Source organism: Anomaloglossus baeobatrachus, chromosome 4, assembly GCF_048569485.1.
Source record: "Anomaloglossus baeobatrachus isolate aAnoBae1 chromosome 4, aAnoBae1.hap1, whole genome shotgun sequence".
NCBI classification, from domain to species: Eukaryota; Metazoa; Chordata; class Amphibia; order Anura; family Aromobatidae; genus Anomaloglossus; species Anomaloglossus baeobatrachus.
Genome location: NC_134356.1, coordinates 585636844 through 585657897, shown reverse-complemented (window position 1 = coordinate 585657897; position 21054 = coordinate 585636844). Strand labels below are relative to the sequence as shown.

General features: G+C 50.5%; 1 protein-coding gene across 3 annotated transcripts in view; it reads left to right on the top strand.

Annotated features, from left to right (window-relative positions):
• The window catches only part of UNC5D (unc-5 netrin receptor D), a 952147-nt gene that overhangs the window by 310115 nt on the left and 620978 nt on the right, over positions 1 to 21054 (top strand). For all 3 annotated transcript variants that reach the window (XM_075346117.1, XM_075346118.1, XM_075346116.1), the window contains exon 3: positions 20652 to 20795. In XM_075346117.1, the coding sequence (XP_075202232.1) occupies positions 20652 to 20795 (144 nt within the window). The remainder of the gene's footprint in view (positions 1 to 20651; positions 20796 to 21054) is intronic.

Sequence of the window (21054 nt, the reverse complement as noted above, 5' to 3'; positions counted from 1 at the left end):
CCTCCGGCAACGAGGTGGGTGTATCGTTAAGTGGCTGGTCTCCGCCCCTCCGCTTCTTTTGGTGGGCCACTGTGTGACGTCGCTGTGACGGCGCACGAACCTCCCCCTTAAAAAAGAGGTTGTTCGCCGCCCACAGCGACGTCGTTAGAAAGGTAAGTATGTGTGATGCGCAATACCAATTTTGTCTGCCACAAGCAGCAATTTGACCGTGACGCACAAACGATGGGGGCGGATGCGAACGCTAGTGTCGCGGGCGGAGGAGGGGACGCTGCGCTCTCCCACTGCTCGGGTCCGGCTGCCGCTGCTGCTGCGGCTGCTGCTGCTCGGTGGTGGCTCGAGCGGTGGGCCGGATCCCGGGGACTCGAGCGGCGCTCCTCGCCCGTGAGTGAAAAGGGGGCTGATTGGTTGTGGGGGTTTTGATTATGGATATTGTCCGTGATGCCACCCATGGTTGTGGTGATTTTGGTGACACCACCGCTGCTCTAGACGGGGATCCCGGGAGCGGTGACTGGGAGCAGCTTTGTTGTTAGTTCTCCCCTCCGTGGGTAGGGGGTTGGTTTTCCCGGGGCCCGGTGATAGGCTAGGGATGGATGACAGGCAGGTTACGGGGCCTGGTGAGGTGCAGGGTCGCAGGGGCAGCGCTGTGCCGCACGGCACTGTGGTACTCACTCAGCCCAATGATGAAGACACAGTTCTCGGTAAAACACACGGCTGGATGGATGGGTCCCACAGACGGCTGCGGTGTTGTTGCTCCCAGCGGGTTGGTGGCAACTGCCTTTCCCTGCACCTAAGATGTCTGTACGGTTCCAATGGGTTCCCACCGGTAACCCGCTTCCCGGCTTGGATATGGGCCGGAGGAGCCCCTTTTGCCCGCAGGCGCTGGCCCTGAGAAACGGTTGCCTTGGCGGTGGCGGTGTCTCTCTCACTCGGTTGGACGGTTGCCTTCTGTCGGGACTTGACTGTTTGGAAACCCAGGAGGTCCCCTTCACTAACGGATTTGGCAAATTCATGGCGACTCCTAGCCTTGCCGGGGTCCGAAAAGCCCCTGCCAGATGGTGCTGACTTCTCTTTGTGTACCGGTCCGGTACCGCCAGGCCACCGCCCGTCCACGGTCCTTACGGTAGACTCCAATCGGCCACTCCTGCAGACGGTCACCACCGTCTGCCAACCTTGCTGATCTGTCCGGGCCACACACCCGGACCAACTTCAGGCTGCTCAACTACTCCTTCCTTCTGCTCACTTTCACCTCTCAAACTCATCTGCCTGGTTTTCCTGCCTCCAGGACTGTGAACTCCTTGGTGGGTGGGACCAACCGCCTGACCCACCCCCTGGTGTGATCATCAGCCCCTGGAGGAAGGCAACAAGGGTTTTGTGTTCTGGCTTTGGTTTGCCTGCTGGGAGTGTGGGGTGTGTGGGTGTTGTGCTCTGTGGCCCCTGGCTTGTCCAGGGCGCCACATTCCCCCTTAGTTAAATGCAGACCGTCCGCGGGCTGTCCATCCATCACCGGTTTTATTTTCACCAACTGAAAAATATAAAAGATAAAAACGGTAACAGACATACAATTATAATAACATCTTCCCACATCGGGAGGTACTCTTACTTAAACGTTACTAACGGTTGTAAACGGTTACGGCTTCCACTCTCTCCCACCCAAGCAACCTGGCCCTGATGCTGCCCCTAAGCAAACAGGCAGCACCCCTTGACCCCAGTCCTGCACAAGTTGCCCGAGCGGGTTCTGTCCTTTTCAGGGGACCCACGTCCATGGGGAACCCCTGTAACCCCCAGAGGATTGCCACCGGTTCCGGTGGTGGCTGGGCCCCAGCCTACTCCACTGCGGGCCCTTCCTCCAATCTACCTCTCCGGAGGGGGTAACGGTGGAAGCCACAACAAACATTTTTATTTACATGCCACTAAGTTTGTGGTTGCCCTGCAAGTTCTCGGGCTTGTACATAAGTAGTTTCTTATGTAAAGTGGTGAAGGGGGTCCCAACGGGGACCAGCTGCCGGCTACGACCGGTTCCAAATCAAGGTTGCAAATCAGGTGACTTTTTCACGGTATCATTTACTTATCATTTTCAAACTTTCAAACTTTAAAACACACACTGTGGTCCCAGCGGGGACGGTGACAACGGCATTCCGCTGCCCTTTACTCCGACTCTTCGGTGTCTGCTGGGGGAGGGGACGCGGTGGACACTCAGGCCTCTTGGCTGCCCCTCAGCTTGGCATCCAGCGCAAACCACCCCCTCTCCCCACAGTGCCGGGTGTACTGCACCAGGTCGCCCGGCATCAGGTTACGGCCTGGGTGCTCCTCCGGCTGGTGGGCATTAACATCGCGCTGGGCTATGAATACTTCGGCCTCCAGGCCTGGTTCATATATGAAGCCAAAGCCCCGGCGGACATCAAACCGCCTCACCTGCCCTTCATACAGTGGGCACCGGACACGGAAGGTCGCTTGTCTCAGGCTCTCTTTCTCCCGGATTGCACTGGCCACCAACTCCGCCTTCTTCCTTTCCCTCTCCTCGATTTCTGGGCCCAACGGTACCGGCTCCCTATCCCAGTACGGTGCTGCTGCGAGCTCCGGCGCACGGGTCGGGCCCCGCGAGACCTGTTGAACACTGCCCACTGCTGGTGATCTGGGCGGAAGGTCCCGCGGTGACTTGGCCTTGGGCGCCGCCTTGCAGCGGCAACCCGGCGCAACCTCAGCCGAGGTGTAGGGGATGGGCACAGGGGTTTTCTTCCGCTGGGCCTTCGGCACGGAGCGGGCTATCGGCTCCGGCTCGGGGAATCTCTCGGGGGATGCCTCCGGTTCGGGTTTCGGGGCTTTCCAAGGTAGCACCTCCGGTCGGCTCCGGGCTCCGGCTACAGGTCGGTCCGCCGGGGTGGACATGCTGGGTATCGCTACCGGTTGCGGTGGTAGCGGGCCTAGTGGCGGGGTCACGGCAGCCGGGATGGATGGCGAGGGAGGCAGTAGGGCGAGAGGGCTTAGACCGGGTCCTGCAGCTACGATGACCGGCCCACTAGGGGTACCGGGGCGTGGGTAACTCACCCTCCCTTCCGCAACTTCCTCCTCGCGTCTCCGCACGGTCGCTATGACCTCCGTCATGTCGGTCTGCCACTCCTCCAAGAGGAGCTGCATCTTGACCTGCAGCCTCTGATAGAGCTGCGCGGTCCGGATCTCCACCCACGCAGCTGTTCCAGGCGCGGGGGCTACGGTGCTTCGGGACGGCATGTACATCTTGCTGGCGGCCTCTTCCAGGAACAAGATGGCCGCAGGGTCCTGGCGTCCCTGCTTTTATAGCCGCGCTCACATGCGACCAGCCACCATTTCGTCCCCCTTAGTCTCTTTTCGGTTCCTCCTCTATCGGGGCGGGGTTTAGGCCTTTGCGCCTCCACTACTCGAGGAGTCGCTCGAGCGGGAACGTTTCGCGCCCAAGATGGCGGCTTTTCAAATTTTCCGGCCGGACACCTCCGGCGGTAACAAGGCGCACCTCTACCAGATGGCAGAGCGGTAGGATCCTGTTCGTGACGCCAAGTTGTCACGGGCGGAGGAGGGGACGCTGCGCTCTCCCACTGCTCGGGTCCGGCTGCCGCTGCGGCTGCTGCTGCTGCTCGGTGGTGGCTCGAGCGGTGGGCCGGATCCCGGGGACTCGAGCGGCGTTCCTCGCCCGTGAGTGAAAAGGGGGCTGATTGGTTGTGGGGGTTTTGGTTTTGGATATTGTCCGTGACGCCACCCACGGTTGTGGTGATTTTGGTGACACCACCGCTGCTCTAGACGGGGATCCCGGGAGCGGTGACTGGGAGCAGCTTTGTTGTTAGTTCTCCCCTCCATGTGTAGGGGGTTGGTTGTCCCGGGGCCCGGTGATGGGGTAGGGATGGATGACAGGCAGGTTACGGGGCCTGGTGAGGTGCAGGGTCGCGGGGGCAGCGCTTTGCTGCACGGCACTGTGGTACTCACTCAGCCCAATGATGAAGACACAGTTCTCGGTAAAACACACGGCTGGATGGACGGGTCCCACAGACGGCTGCGGTGTTGTTGCTCCCAGCGGGTTGGTGGCAACTGCCTTTCCCTGCACCTAAGATGTCTGTACGGTTCCAATGGGTTCCCACCGGTAAGCCGCTCCCCGGCTTGGATATGGGCCGGAGGAGCCCCTTTTGCCCGCAGGCGCTGGCCCTGAGAAATGGTTGCCTTGGCAGTGGCGGTGTCTCTCTCACTCGGTTGGACGGTTGCCTTCTGTCGGGACTTGACTGTTTGGAAACCCAGGAGGTCCACTTCACTAACGGATTTGGCAAATTCATGGCGATTCCTAGCCTTGCCGGGGTCCGAAAAGCCCCTGCCAGATGGTGCTGACTTCTCTTTGTGTACCGGTCCGGTACCGCCGGGCCACGGCCCGTCCACGGTCCTTACGGTAGACTCCAATCGGCCACTCCTGCAGACGGTCACCACTGTCTGCCAACCTTGCTGATCTGTCCAGTCCACACACCCGGACCAACTTCAGGCTGCTCAACTACTCCTTCCTTCTGCTCACTTTCACCTCTCAAACTCATCTGCCTGGTTTTCCCGCCTCCAGGACTGGAAAACTCCTCAGTGGGCGGGACCAACCGCCTGGCCCACCCCCTGGTGTGATCATCAGCCCCTGGAGGAAGGCAACAAGGGTTTTGTGTTCTGGCTTTGGTTTGCCTGCTGGGAGTGTGGGGTGTGTGGGTGTTGTGCTCTGTGGCCCCTGGCTTGTCCAGGGCGCCACACTAGCGAGATCGCTAGCGATGTCCCAGTGTGTAAAGCACCCTTTAGTTAAGAGCGCACAGGTTCTGGAGACCGGGGGCCCACAAAGACCCTTTGTCTAATATGAGAAGACCTATACTATTAAAGTCCCATAGTAGTCGGGGGCCATGTTGGAGCTAATGCATTTCTCCCATGAGGTTGAAGTTACGCCACTGCCTGCTTTCTAGAACATTCTGTGACCTTGTTTTTTTCTTGAGGTTTCATACCAGGTGCATAGATACATTGAGCGCTGATAAGAATATCTTCTGAATATTCTCTTTACATCATGATTCCCTTGTAAAACATTCTCCCACTAAGGGAATAAACGAACATGGCAGCATTTGTTTTTGCAACCGAAAAAATCCATTCTATGCAATTGTATGGGATGTTTTTGCAACGTGAGCATGGATTTCTGCATGTTCCACTGATGTGAATATTCTCTAAAAATTGTTACTAATTAATTGAAAATGACTATTAAAATTAATGATTGCATTGGGGGCCACATCCATCTATGGGGTCTTGTAATAGTTATAGCTGTCTAAGGCATAATGACAGAAAATATAGCTTCCATCATTTGTATTACTTTGCCCCAGACTTTCAGGGTGGTCCTTCCAACTCTTTACTTTAAGTCTAATTTCCTGCTAATATAACGTGATTCAGTTCTGAACACTCGCATATAGATAAATGTCCATTTTCAGATGTATCGAGCGCAATGAGACGCTCAGCCTGGAAATGGATTTTAAAATTGCTGGGGGCGAGACATTCAGGTTAAATCTGTCCCTTCTGAGTGGATAATTTTATAGAGGAGAAACAACTGCATGCGGAGCACTTAGCGATGGGTAAGGAGTGTGACAAAAGGGGCTAGACTGACATCTCTGAGGGTCACTAATTCATTTCTCTACTTATAACCTTTGTTTATTCCAAAGCAAAGGCCAAAAAATGACAATTAGACAAGCTAATGGAGGCCAATCAAGAATGTCATTGTAAAGGCAATAAATAGATCTACAAAAATGAAGCCGAGCTGAATTGGTCAAGTATCTCCCTTTTCTGAGCGCACGACAAGTTAGCTTGGCAGGGATATGTTAGAGTAGAGAATGTGTTTTGCTTCAATCTTCTAAAATGCCACTGATAATATTGTGACACCATGATTAACTCACTTTTAGTATACCTACATTATGTATCTATGTATCCATACTTTTCCTCTCGGGTCAACATAACCTGATATGAGAGGCACTGGATAGATGACCAATTGAAAAGAAAAAAAAAACATGATTTTTTTTTTTTTGTACTCTGTTTGGAGATGTTTATGTATTACCCCAGGGCTATGGGGTACTCTGTCCTGGGCCGTATATTTACTGGGACAGTTCACTGGGTGCCAGTTGCCCAGTTCCGTGACCCTGGGGGTCACTTGAAGGGGGTTATGTATAGGGGAGTATTTACAAAGTTTGTATTGTGACGCCACTTGTGGGTTGCTGTTATGGTGCGCCGCTGCTCAGTTTACCACCTCTGCGGCTGATGTTAGTGGCAGCCTGGATGTTGGGCCCTCTGCAAGTAGGGCCGGGGACCCAGGGGGGTAGGTGATGGAGTTAGGTGCGGAAAGAAGGTAGGCCACACACGGGATTGCAGTGTAACTGGGTTCTTAACTCATGGCAGCTTGATAACTGGTACCTGGAGGAAGGCTGGTGCTCACCGCTGGTTCCCTTAGTCCCATTGCCGGTTTAGTGACCCAGTGGCTTTTTTCCCCTGCACCTTTCTCAAGTTGGTGGGTCCCCATGGCTTGGAGCATCTGGGGGTCCCCTCCTAGTTGTCTCTCAGTCTTTAGTCCGTACGGCGGCAGTTTGAACCCTGTAGGGTCAGTGTTCTGTTCCGGTCCCTGGTTCTCCCGTTACTGCTGGTGCCCCCGGACTTTACGGTCAGTGAGGTCCTGGATGGTCCCCTCACTATGCAGATTTTATCAGGTCTGCCTGGAGCGTTTGCCTGACCTAGAGCTCTGTACCCCGTCGGTGCTATGGTTCCGGGAGTACTCCATCGTACTCCACCGGCAACCATACGCCTAAGCCCTCAGGTCACCGTCACACACTCCCGTCAGTGCGGTTATGTCCGTCTCCTCTCTCTCTCACTTACTGACTCACTGACTGTCTGTACCCTCCAACCTGGTTGTCATCTAGGGGACTGGATTGGCACCACCCCTGGGTGGCCATCCATTGGGTCCAACTCTAGTCTGTCACCAGTCGTTAGGGATGGAGAAAACTGGGATTATAGTATGTTTTGGTGTTACCGGCACTGGTCTTCCAGGTTCCTGGGGGGTAAGCCCTGCATCTTTGACAGAATGCAGTACCTTGTAGCTCCTGATGGGTTCAGGGGCGATACATTTACGTTGTACGTGTCTATATGTGGCCACCTAGTGCTTGTGATGTGAGTTGCAGCCTATTGAAGGTTTTCCTAGTATGTTGCGATAATGTATTGAAATTGTGATAATTTAATGAATAGATTTAGCTTCAGTCATATGAAATAGCACTGATAACATTATAACATCATGACGAACTCAGATAAGCAACAGTTATATAAAGGAGTCATTCCTAATCTTTCCTCCCGATATAGTGTAATACACGGAGCACAATGTACGCAGAACGAGGGGCATGGGTCAGGTCCTCCAACATGTGTCATGGGTTTTGGTGGTCGTGTCCATGTCCTGTCGCTCTGGTGACCATGAAAAGCATGTGGCCGTGGGTGTGTGGGGGTTTCCATCAGGGTTCCTGTTTTCGCTGTCAGCTAGGTGGTCAATGGTGTGCCCCTTGTTGTTGGTGCAGGAAAAATAAGAGAGTCAGGAGGCATGTTCAACAGTAAAGCAGGTGGACTTTTTGGCATACTTGTTATAACCGGGACCGGAAGTGAGTGGGTTTGACCACGTGGGCATGAAAGCAGTCAGTGGGCATGAGTGTCCAGAGTTATTGGGCAGGAGATCAGTTAGCAGTTAAAGCTTATTATGGGTTGCATAACAGAATATCATTTTTACACAACATAGTGTTGTTCTATATACTGTAAAGAAAAAATATGCCAGGCCATGCCCACCAACTAAGCCACAAGTATACTGCTTTAATTATGCTTCATCCCCTGTACCCTCTCACCTGGGGCTCTTACCCCCAGAAGCCTGCCTCTAATATACACAACTTCCCAGCCACATGTATGATTCTTCCATTGCTCTCACTAACTCCAGTTACTCGATCACACCCGTCAGATGCACTCCCATCCATTAACTCTGGGCGATCACTCAAGCCTCATGGATTCACTCCTGTCCATTAACTCTGGGTGGTCATACCCCCTGACTTTGCTCTCGCCCACTGAGTCCGAGCGATCACTCACACTACATGGCTTCTCTCCCACCCACAAACTCCAGGAGATCACGCCAATGGCTGCGCTCCCGCCCACTAACTCCAGGAGATCACACCCACTGGCTGCGCTCCCGCCCACTAACTCCAGGAGATCACACCTACTGGCTGTGCTCACACCCACTACTCTAGGAGATCACACCCACTGGCTGCGCTCCCGCCCACTAACTCCAGGAGATCAGGCCCACTGGCTGCGCTCCCACCCACTAACTCCAGGAGATCAGGCCCACTGGCTGCGCTCCCGCCCACTAACTCCAGGAGATCAGGCCCACTGGCTGCACTTCCACCCACTAACTCCGGGAGATAATGCTAACTGGTTGCGCTCTCACCCACTCACTTCCGCATCCCAATAATACAATTATGCTGACCTTTTTAACTTTTTCAGCTTTCAAGACGGTACACATCCATGATGGTGATAACACACTCAGGTGTTACAGCTCCACAGACAAACAGCAAATGGCTTCAAGGATACAGTCACATATGAGATGTGATAACAGCAAATGCAAACAGAGCCTATCTTGTTGACCAAGCTGACACCACACAGATTGGTTCCTCTATCCCACTGGGATGTTGTTCCCCCATAGGCCCCAGAGTTCCTGCTCCCTTTGACCTTCATGTGTAAAGTAGACTCTGCTGTGCACCCATCTTCTTTATAAGAGACCATCTCCAGGCTTGCACTCCTCCTGCGTTCACAGCTTTGAGTTTCGAGTAGGCTGAGGCGCTGTGCAGACCAGGAAATTCCATCTGCCTAAAGAGGTGCAGATCCTAAGAGGTCCTACCTGTGGTTTTGGGTCAGTCTGTTTCCATACAGCTCGCTGGAGAGGGGGGTTAGCGTTCTCCCACAATTCTTTTGGCGTGTGCACTCGCTGAGCTCCAACTGTACTCTGACTAAATGCTGAGGTAATGGCAGTAAGTGCACTAAGACTCCGCCCACCAGGCTATTCTGCCCAGTAACCAGGCCTGTGGGGAACTCCTGAGGTAACAGTGTGTAACTCGCCCACGGGGTCTTGGGAGTTACTCGTCACCGGGCTGGTTTTTGGGGAGGTTTGGGTTATCACAGTGGCCTGGCCTGGCTCCGAGATCCCGTGGTGTCAACCAAAATGATGGGGATGATGGGAGTAGCTGTCTTTCGTGATGCCACCTGTGGTATGCGGCCAGATGGGAAGCCGCCGCTGCACAAGGTCTCTCTCTGCTGGGGCGGATGGTAACGCAGCTCAGATGTTGCAGCTCTCCACAGGCAGAGCTAGGCGCCAGGGAGGATGTTGGGAGTAGTGGTCCACCCCAGTGTGGGAAGCACGGGGCGCGAGAAGGATCAGATAACACAGCGGTTGCAGTTTAAGGTGTTTACTCATTGAGCTGCTCCTGCCGTTGGACTGCCAGACTCCGCTGTGATGGGTTCCAGACGATCTTGGATAGTTCGGGGGCCGGTACCAGAGAGATACTTTGTGAGTCCTTCCTCCCTGTGCTCTGTTGTGTGAGTCCTTGCAACTTGAAGCTACATACGGACCCAAGTCCTGAGGGTGGTTATGTTCCCTTCACGTCTATCAGGCAGCACAAGACCGTTGATGGGCCGCCTATGGTCACGACTCACGACTCCTGGCTCTATATGCTGCTTGCCCCGGGTACTGTTGTAGGCAAGAATACTTGAAATCCTCAGCCCGGTGGATTCTACTGGCGGGCCGTGAAGTTCCCACCAGCCTAGGGCTCCTGAGATGTGCGCCAGTCCTGAGGGAGCTATTAGCTCTCCCCTCAGAAACCGTATTCTCCTGCGTCTCACTTGGTTCCCGGTGGTGACGAAACTCTCTTGTGTGTCTGTGGCTCCTGATCCCCAGATCAGTTACCCCACCAACCTGAGCCCCAGGGTTAGTGGGTGGGAGGCCCCAAACGATATGTTGAGTTGTTGACCCTCCTAAATGACTCTACCCTAACCCCGTCCCGGAGTGAGGGCAACTGGCTTATGTGTGGTTGTGGATGTTGTGAACTGGCACCGACCTTCTCCTTACCTGTTACCTGGGATGAGTACCGCACCTCTGGTGAGATGCAGTACTCTGGTGACTGAAGCTTCAGGGGCGCCACATGTGCGCCGCATGCCTCATGTAAACTACTGTTAATGGCTATAAATCACTTTCATAGTACCCAACTCTGCGGTACTACAATAGTGACATGAGAAAATATACAGTGAGAAAAAAAACATTATTTTGCATCACTTTGTCCAGGGACGTTTATTCATCAAAGCGTTTGTGCCAATATTCTAATGTAAGAAGATTTAAAAGTCGCATGATATTACCGCTTATCACCGCACCTGACGGCTGCACTACGGTAACATTAGGCACCCTTTGACGTTCTTACCCAGTTCCAAGGAACTGGTCAGAGCTGGGGCAGGACTGGTTCATGATGAGTAGCAGCATTCGCTATGCTCTATATCTTACTCCAGCAGGAACTAGAGTAGGATTTGTGGCGAGATACACACAGAAGTGCACACCACTCATCTGACGCTCGGGTTCATGAGGGGGCACAAGCATCTGACTTCAGCCCATCTTCTCAAGACTGTCATGAACATATTTATGGTCACTGAATAGCTATAATGTGAAAAAAAACTATTGAGGGCTTCGCCATAATGTTCAGAAAGGTAAGTGTAGACACAATTTTCGATCTATATGGCACCAAAGTGGTTACTTGCCTTGAAATGTGGATTACAATGACTCCGGCATTAGCATGCACACGTCTGCGCTCAGTGAGCCTTGTAAACTGCTTTGAAGACTGGAGAAGCTGCTCCATTTATCATCCCTGTGCCTACACAGCCCCAGCCAGGTGCAAAGCAAGAAAACACATTTGGCAAGAGAAGCCCCAGCACACCGCTGCTGATGGACATTTCAAAGCAGTGATAATGAGCAGGAGATAAGGGGATTATGGGAACATATGCTTGGAAGAAGCTCTGTGACTACTAAACACCAGGTTTAGGCCAAGCAAGGCTGGTGTCCACATACAAGATAAAGGCTGGCTCTACAACTTGCAGCCCTGGCTCGGAGTCATCCATCTTTCTGTTTGGAGGAAGGTTGTGAATGTCGTTGGATGAGGACAGTATCTTTCGTGTCCTTTATATACCACACACAATGCATGGATTCAGTGCATAAACTGTATGGAGTCCATCATTTATTGAAACGATTAGATAGCAATTTGCATTTTTAAACATCAGCAAAAGAAAATTGAGAGAACTCATCATGACAAGTATTTTTATACGGCGGTTCTAAAGAGAATCTGTCAGGTCTCCGATTGTCCTCAATGACTAACTAATACAGCGATGCATAGGGGGTTCTTTAGTCTGATAAGGGTTTTATTGGGCTTATTAAGGCTTCGGGGTATGAAAAAAATAACTTTAATCTTGAAGCATACGGTAACAAGGCAGGACTAGTCCAGCTGGGTATCTATTCACTAAGCTAGTTCTTCTAAAGGCCCCGTCATACTAAGCAACATCGCTAGCAACATCGCTGCTAACGAACAACTTTTGTGACGTTGCTAGCGATGTTGCTGTGTGTGACATCCAGCAACAACCTGGCCCCTGCTGTGAGGTCGTTGGTTGTTGCTGAATGTCCTGGGCCATTTTTTAGTTGTTGCTGTCCTGCTGTGAAGCACAGATCGCTGTGTGTGACAGCGAGACAGCAACAACTAAATGTGCAGGCAGCAGGAGCCGGCTTCTGCGGAGGCTGGTAACCAATGTAAACATCGGGTAACCAAGAAGCCCTGTCCTTGGTTACCCGATATTTACCTTTGTTACCAGCCTCCCCCGCTCTCACTGTCAGTGCCGGCTCCTGCTCTGTGCACATTTAGCTGCAGCACACATCGGGTAATTAACCCCATGTGTGCTGTACTAGGAGAGCAGGGAGCCAGCGCTAAGCAGTGTGCGCTGCTCCCTGCTCTGTGCACATGTAGCTGCAGTACACATCGGGTAATTAACCTGATGTGTGCTGTACTAGGAGAGCAGGGAGCCAGCGCTCAGTGTGCGCTGCTCCCTGCTCCCTGCACGTGTAGCTGCGTGAGCTGGTAACCAAGGTAAATATCGGGTTGGTTTCCCGATATTTACCTTAGTTACCAAGCGCAGCATCTTCCACGCGGCGCTGGGGGCTGGTCACTGGTTGCTGGTGAGCTCACCAGCAACTCGTGTAGCGACGCTCCAGCGATCCCTGCCAGGTCAGGTTGCTGGTGGGATCGCTGGAGCGTTGCAGTGTGACATCTCACCAGCAACCTCCTAGCAACTTACCAGCGATCCCTATCGTTGTTGGGATCGCTGGTAAGTTGCTTAGTGTGACTGGACCTTAAGGATTGTCTAATTACACCACAATCCTGATTATCAGAACCAACATAGCTGGGAGTGAATGCAGGTTGTCAATCAGGGATGCCTGATTTAAAAAAAAATGTAATTAGAACAGGGCAGAGTCGGACTACCAGACTAGTTCTCTCCCTTTAGCATATGCAATTGTGACACCCTGGCCTATCAGGTCGTCACAGGGTATTGTGCAATCTGCCCTTCTGCATGATATCCACCTCCTCCTTGGTTGCGGGTCCCTGACCTTTGGTGTTGCTAAGAACAAGCTAATCAAAACCCTAGGAACACTCTGCACCTACCCACCAAACACACCAGTGGACAGCCTGAAGGGATTAGGGCCGGCCACTTGGGGGGTTGGTAAGGGGAGATCAGGAGTGTCAGTAGTGGAGTAGTTGAGTGGTGACTCTCAAGTGGAGAGGTCAGGTGCTGGGCTCCTCGTTTATTAGGTGGCAGACGTTGGTCTGGACCTGGTAGGAGCTGGACCCCGGTCGCAGGGGATCATGACAAGGGGCACGGACTGTAAAGGAGGACAGCCGGCGGCCTTGTGCCATCATCGGGCAGGGGCAAGGGCACGTGGATCCTAGGCCAGGAAGTAGCTTCAGGCGTCCTGATAATTCACCCGACGAGGATGGAGCCTTCAAGTTCTGTTCTCCACCCACTCCAAAATCGGGTTACTAGCACAACGAGGGGGATAGGACTTTCCCACTGCCTAGTCCAGAAAATCCCAAGCGAGAGCCCTGAGAGCAAGCTCACTCTGTTAGCCATACGGGTGAGCGGGACCCGGTTTAGTTTCAAGCTAAAAGGGACCAACTGTAGAAAAAAAAAAAGAGAAACTTTCAGCTCACCCATTCCATGTGCTCAGATTTCCTTCTGCTGCTCGGGCTGCAGGTGCTGTTACCTGTGTATAATGAAGAGGGAAGAGTTCTGCCCAGCGCATGAAGGAGAGAGACGTCAGTAAATTTCCAGGTGCTTTATTCTGCTTGGTTTCCAATAAAAAGGGTCATATAAACATATGAACAGTTAAGACATAGTGCTCCATGGATAATGACACAACAGCGACGCGTTTCGGCTACAGGAGTGTAGCCTTTGTCAAGTCACTTGACAAAGGCTACACTCCTGTAGCCGAAACGCGTCGCTGTTGAGTCATTATCCATGGAGCACTATGTCTTAACTGTTCATATGTTTATATGACCGTTTTTATTGGAAACCAAGCAGAATAAAGCACCTGGAAATTTACTGACGTCTCTCTCCTTCACAACTGTAGAAAAAGGTGCCAATGTCGCAGACTAACAAGCAACACCAACGGGCATGGGGTACAGGCGTGCTTCCTCCCTTCTGCAGTGGCATCAAAAACTTTGGTTTACCACGGTTGTCAGCGTTATTGGACTGAGTACGCAATTAACACTTACCGGCCCGACGTCACCTTCCCAACACCATCACTGAGTCCCGGGGCATTCCCCCCTACCCATGGAGGGGTTAAACACCTGGCTGCCCACACCATCGCCACCACGTACTCCCAGCCGCAGCGGTGGTACTTCACCCTTACCACACACCACGGGTGGCGTCACAAACTTTCCACACCATCCCCTGTACATAGCCCCCTTCAATTCGGGTAGCCGCACGACCCCCGGATACAGAGACCCCTCAAGCCACCGCGGATCCAGAGCAGCCCGACTGCTGACACGGGGGCAGCACACAATGATGTTGGATTAAAGGGAACCTGTCATGTGTAAAAATGCTGTTAACTTGCAGATATGGGGTTAATATGCAGGTGAAGAGCATTTTAAACCTGCCCAACACCTGCACATTAACTCCCACTTCCAGGAGGAAAAATCCACCTGTCAGCTTTTGGGTTTCAGTCACGGGGCAGCGCCGGCATGGGTTTACAGTAGTCACTGCTCTGTGTTTGTGTCTATTAACCTGAAGATTAACCCCATTCCTGCAGGTTAAAGTGCACCAATCACCAGGATTTTCTTATATAACCTAAAGCCGGTGCTATACTGGCACTATCAGGCTGATTCTATACATACCTTCAGTTGTCAGCTAGGATGTATAGGTTTTGAAACAGTAAAGTTTGTAAAATCAGCAGCTTATTGCGTGACAGCATCTGCAGCAGCTGATAGCTGGGGTGGATATTCATAGTTATCTCCATGTGACCAGAAGGGGTGGGGCCTCAGCCAACAGAAAAGTGCTGCTTCCTGGTATAAGCTATGTTGGCTGAGGCCACTTCTGGTCACATGGGTATGACATCAGCACAGGTCGTTTTAGTCACAAAGTAAAACAATTGTATAATAGAATTAGCATAAATAATAGGAGGAGGGGATAACTATGAATACCCACCCCAGCTATCAGCTGCTGTCACTCAAAATTCTGCTGATTTTACTTGCTTGTGTTTTAAAACCTATACATCCTAGCTGACAACTAAAGGTATACATTTTAACCTCGGTTTATGAGTAATTTGGTGTGTGAGTATTTCACTTTATGAGCAAAGCTTGCTGGAAATTTGTAACTCAGTTTATGACCAAGTTTTACTGTATGAGCAAATACTCACCGCACATACTTCCGGTCCTTACTTTCACTGTGCTCTGACCCGCTCTTGCAGTCCGCACACACACACAAACACACACGCACACACACATATTATGCTCACCTTACCTTCCGTTCCCTTGCCGGCCTCCTGGTTCTTGTAGTCCGCCGGTACAGAATGTGTATCGGGTAACCATTGTGACGATGGAGCAACTTCCGCTGTCAGCCGCTTCTCAAAGGCAGCGCACTGACCAATCAGAGGCAAGCAGCTCATGCCTTTGACGTCAATGCTCTGGCAGTGGAAGCTCCAGCATCGGTTGCGATGGTTACCGGATACACATCCTGTACCGGAGTACTACAAAAAACCAGGAGGCCAGCGAGGGAACAGAAGGAAAGGTGAGCCTTATATGTGTGTTTGTGCGTGTGTGGAATGGCACAATAGGGGACCAGGATGGGACATTGCACTAGTTGTGGAACGAATTGTCTGAGCTTGCATTATTTTGCTTTGCTAGACAAGCAACTTGGTTTACAAGCACACTCCCAGAACGGATTGTTCTCATAAACCAAGGTTCCACTGTATATAGAATCAGCCTGATAGTCCCAATACAGCACTGGCTTTAGGTTATATAGAAAAATCCTGGTGATTGGTGCACTTTAAAAGCATTTTTACATGTGACAGGTTCCCTTTAAAGTACCGTAAATTTTATAAACACTACAGTGTTAGTAAACTCGATGAAATATCTTATTAGATTAAATAAATCCCCATACATTCTATTGTGTTGCTGGGTAGAGACAGTCAGGGCACATGAGAGGTTACCTATAATAAAGGGCTTGCTGGAGTACAATGTGCCAAATTCAGTGCAAAAGTTAGGGGGTTTTATACTCCTGTTTTCTGACATATGGTGTTTAATGAATCTTCCCTTTATTTAAATAGCTCAGCTGCTGGAGTGGTGCTTTAAATGTAAGTTTCCAGCTCCCAGTTTTATACTCACCTTTCGCCGCCTTCATCTGTTTTTAGCGTTACTGTGGTTGATTTGTGATCTGCCAGTAGCTTCAGTGTTTTAGGCCTAAGACACACATCCGTGCCACCAGTACGTGTTTGGCAGTTTTCTCACGTACCGGCGGCACGGAGACACGTGGACCTATGTTTTCATTATTGTTTGGACACACATAAGTATTTTGGAATGGAACGTGTGTCCGTTCTGCACTTACGTGCGTCCGTGATTTTCTTACGCCGACATGTCCACGTATTCTCCGGCAGCACGGGGGTCACCCGTACCACACGAATGCAGTGTGGATGCGGTTCCGTGTGACACGCGCCGGAGAACACGTGTCATTATTTTAAAAATAAAAAAAACACAAACTGACCTCCACCAGCCCTGTAGAATTTTCCGCTGCAAAATGTTCCTGCCGGCCGCTGCTCATTATGAGCGTGTAAAGGAGGTGGACGTGCTGTCATGGGCGCTAATCTCCGCCCCTCCACTATGCCAGAAGCAGCGTCAGCGGGGAGTGGGCGGGGCTGGAGCCAAAGATCAGAACCATGGACAGCAGCGAGGACCACTTGAGTATGCAAATTAACGGTTCTCCGTGTGCTATCGCGGATAGCACACGGAGAACACACGTGGACCGCACGTACCCGACACACGTACTTACCACACGCAACATGCAGGGAAAATACGTGTCTCGCGGCACGTGCGTGTTTTTAAAGTATGTGTGTTGGAGGCCTTAGGGAGCGTGCTGGCTGGTGTTCATAAATTAATACAAGTCTGTCTATGTGATCCTCGTGCTGGCTCTCATAGACTTGTATTGAGAGATTGTGACGTAACTGACTTCTGGCCAATCAGAAGTTACAGGCAAAAGATGGCACCACTGGACCAGAACGATGCCGAAAGCAGAGGAAAACTCTGGAGGGTGAGTATAAGAATGGCAGGGTCCTTAGGTTAAAAGCACCACTCCAGCATTGACAAAAAAACTAAAGATTGGAGTGATTCTTTATATATTTGGTATAAATGTTTTTTTACCTTTCGGCCGGTGCTCATCTTCCCCGGGTCCAGCACTGCATTTCCAGTGCTGTTCTGGTAATTGATTGCCGGTTGCTGCGATGATGGTCTCAGTCAATCACTGACTTTGTGGTTCTGCCGATGTAGATGGCACAACCATGGAGCCCATTGATTGCAGTGTTATTGATGTGGTGTCATTCCAGCAGTGGTGGAGATGCGGCACTGGACTGAGGTGGAGTGAGTTCTGGCTGTTTCTAGTATTTTTAATACAGGCACATCACTGGGGGACACAGACAGAAGAGGGCCCTTGTGCAAGAACAAAATATGGACCCTTTTGCACCTCATCAAAATTCACAATTCCACCTGCATTGGAGGTAAAAATTAGCCCCCTTACCTCTTGGGCCCCTGTGCGGCTGCACAGGTTGCACTAATGATATGTCCACCCCTGAGGCACATGGATGGCGGTTGTTTTTGTGAACTCTCATTCACCCATTATTGGCTTGTGGACATGGACCTTTAACAATGCCTCTGCTCCAGGAAAATAGCCTTTTCTTACTATGAGAAAGGAGGTTTTTCAGCTCACCTGCTGTCTGAGTGTTGAAGTCCACAAATGCACGGCATCCACCGGGAGGTCCCAGCCGGTAATACGAGTGTAAGGACTAACAGAAGAAAGGATCCGGCACGATTATATTATAAAAACATCAAAAATCTTTATTTCCATGGTTAAAAAAGTACCTGTGGAGACCAAGCGGTGTACCTCACAAGAGACTTAACGCGTTTCAGACTGCGGTGAAAACAAGAGAGTCCTTATGATTAAGGACTCTCTTGTTTTTACCGCAGTCTGAAACGCGTTAAGTCTCTTGTGAGGTACACCGCTTGGTCTCCACAGGTACTTTTTTAACCATGGAAATAAAGATTTTTGATGTTTTTATAATATAATCGTGCCGGATCCTTTCTTCCATTACTCCTTTTCTTACTATACCTGCGATGTGATCCTACTGATTGTATAAACACTTTTGATTAACCCCTATGTACTTGATAAGGTTTGCACCAGTGTTTCCGTCCTCAGATATTCCCAACCGGCGAGGTGCATAGGATTTTCACAAGTGATAGAATAATTGTCAGTGTATCACGCATTGCCACAGATGTTTTTCTATAGAATATTCTCAAAGTGTATCCTAGTGAGAAATTGCATTGGGAAACACTGGCCAATGATACTGGTGATTACCACCATTACATATATATGGAGAATCCTAGACAGTGACGCAGTATTACAGTAACTCTATTGACTCTCATTATATTGTAGGGATGTTCAAAGAAGCATTGTGCATTTTGTGCAAAGATGATAAAATAATATCCTAAACACCTTATTACACAAAAACTAATTGAATCTCACACAAGCTTTGATGTCGCCACGCAATTCCAGTATATCTAAGGAAACGCTTCATTATTCCCCCTCACCCTTTACTCTTCTGCATTATGTTGTTGCTATGTTTTTACTGTATGAAATCTTTTCTAATTTACTATAATTACTTCTAGAATACACACCGTCTATAAACACTACTCTTTTATGTGGTGTAAGCATAAATATGAGATTAATGAAAGAACTTCTCATTTTTAACATAGTAATAATGTTTTATTAATATCCTATTGAGTTACATTGTTGTAGTCCATGGATGTATAAGGATACAAGCCCATGGCAGAGCTGGCAAAGAAATAAGAGCACAAACTGGCCACTTTTTACTTGGTGACAGATCTTTAAAGGGAACCTGTCACCAGATTTGTCTCTTATGAGCTGCGGCTGTGAAGCCCCACAGGTGTTGTTGCGGTGTCTGTGTCGTGCATTACCTTCAGGGACTCCACGTGACGGGACGGTCTGGTCACAGGTAGGAAACCTTCTTTAGGATTTTCGTGACGCCACTCTCGGTATTGCGGTCAGGGTGACCGCCACTGCAGGTTAAGGGGTGCCTGGGGCTGATGGTGGGTGCAGTCAGTTGTAGTGGCCTCCCGAGAGTGAGGCAAGCCCCAGGGTCCTGGGTAGGAGTGTGGGACCACAGGTCGCAGAATGACTCAGGCACAGTCCAAACAGTCTTTTAGGGATTTTACTCACGTTAGGTGGCAGAGTGAGTAACCCGGGCGTAGCTGGGATGAACCAGGCTGGAACAAGGTATCCTTCCGGCTGGCTGATGAGGGTGACTACCAACTCGCCTTCCTTAGCCATTTGTGTTTGTGGTGACCCCGACTTGCAGTCCCTACGGGGGTCACCCAGGGAAGTTGCTGCTCCCCCTCATTTCGGCCCGTTTGCTTGTAGCCTGGACCAGGTCACTCCGGCTGCTTGCCTCTTGTGAACTATGGGCCCTCTTTGCTACGTGGCTGCGGACTCTGTAGTGGTGTGGTGTGGGTCTGAAGTGCCCCCACTGGCAGGTTTGGCAGAAGAAAGGTAAATCTATCTCTGCACTGGGACCTGTTACCCCTGCGAGCCTGGTACCTCCCTGGCAGTCCCCTTACTCTGCCACCCCTTTGGTCTCTCTAGCTTTGGGTGGATTTCGGGTGGCACTACCAGGTGACCGATCTCCCCCATTGGTAGTCACTGCGCGGACGCTGTTAGACTGCAACAGCTCCAGGGTCTGCTCCTCACGTCTGCTCTCCCTGAGCTGCACACTAAACTGGCTCACTGCTCCTGCTCTCCTGTTCTTGCCTACGCCACCTAGCAACCAGGCTCTCTACCAGACCCCTTGAGTGGACATGGAGGCCACGCCCCCTCCTGGAAGTTCTCAGGAGTCCTCCAAAAGGTCAATGTGTGAGACCTGATTACTATGCGCCTGTGTAGTCACACCTCGGTCAGCCTTCTGGATTACCTGTATTGTACTGCCCCCAGCATGGGTGCAGTACTCAGTGGTGCCTGACCAGGTCAGGGGCACCACACGGCCACCACCAGTGAGCCCTTATATACAGCAATCCAGAATACTGTATATAAGAGCCCAGGCCGCTCTGTAGAACGAAAAAAACACTTTTATAATACTCATATAAGGGCCAGTCCGGTCCGATGGGTGTCGCTGCTCTCTGGTCCATTCCTCTCTGCGGCAATCTCTGTCCTCCTTCTTTTGAGGCCCGTGTACATGACATGTCCTATGTCAAATTATTGAATGTTCTCAGTGAGAGGAACAAAATTATAATCTTGTGATACCTTTTAATCTTGTGATGGCTAACTAAAATAAAATAAAGTGATGTTACAAAGCAAGCTTTCGAGACATCTCAGGACCCTTCATCAGGCATGGTATGACAAAATATCTGAAGAAACACAAATATATGTCCACAAATACTGTATATGTCCTATGTCATGCACACTAGCCGACATTGAGGTCCTGAACAGGCACATTTTGCTCTGCCCTCTTTAGGGTAGATCAAAGTATTGTAGTGCGCATGCGCGGGCGGTCTTTAACCTTTCATTGAGCCTGCGCATTACATATATATATATATATATATATATATACTGTAGAGAGCAAATTGTCACTATATAGTATAAAACTATGAAATTAATAGTTTGTTGTTAGACTATGAGGACATAAAGCTCATTATGCTGCTTTTACTGTAGAGAACATTGTGTTTACCAGTTATGTTATTATATAAAGTCTTTTCTTTATGCTTTTCCAGGGCTGAAAGTTTTAGAGGTTCTGATCAATGTGACCAGGCAGCAAGTGGAGGATTTTCATGGCTCTGAGGATTATTGGTGCCAATGTGTTGCTTGGAGTAATCTTGGGACCTCCAAAAGCAGAAGGGCTTCTGTGCGTATAGCATGTAAGTATTGCGATGGTTAAAAAGAAATTCTCTCAATACTCTTTATTGTTACATTAAAGAAGACTGTGTACTTTTCCCGCTGTGTGAGTCTGACCAGTCATAAGCAGGCAGTAACATGCAAGGTAAAAATGAACATTTCCCCAGTATAGATGCTTTTTTCACAGTGTAAGGCCTCCTTCACACGCAAGTGCTTCCGGCACGTGCTAGGTCCGTTTCCGCATGTACCGGAGACACGGCACATGTATACCCATTAAAATCA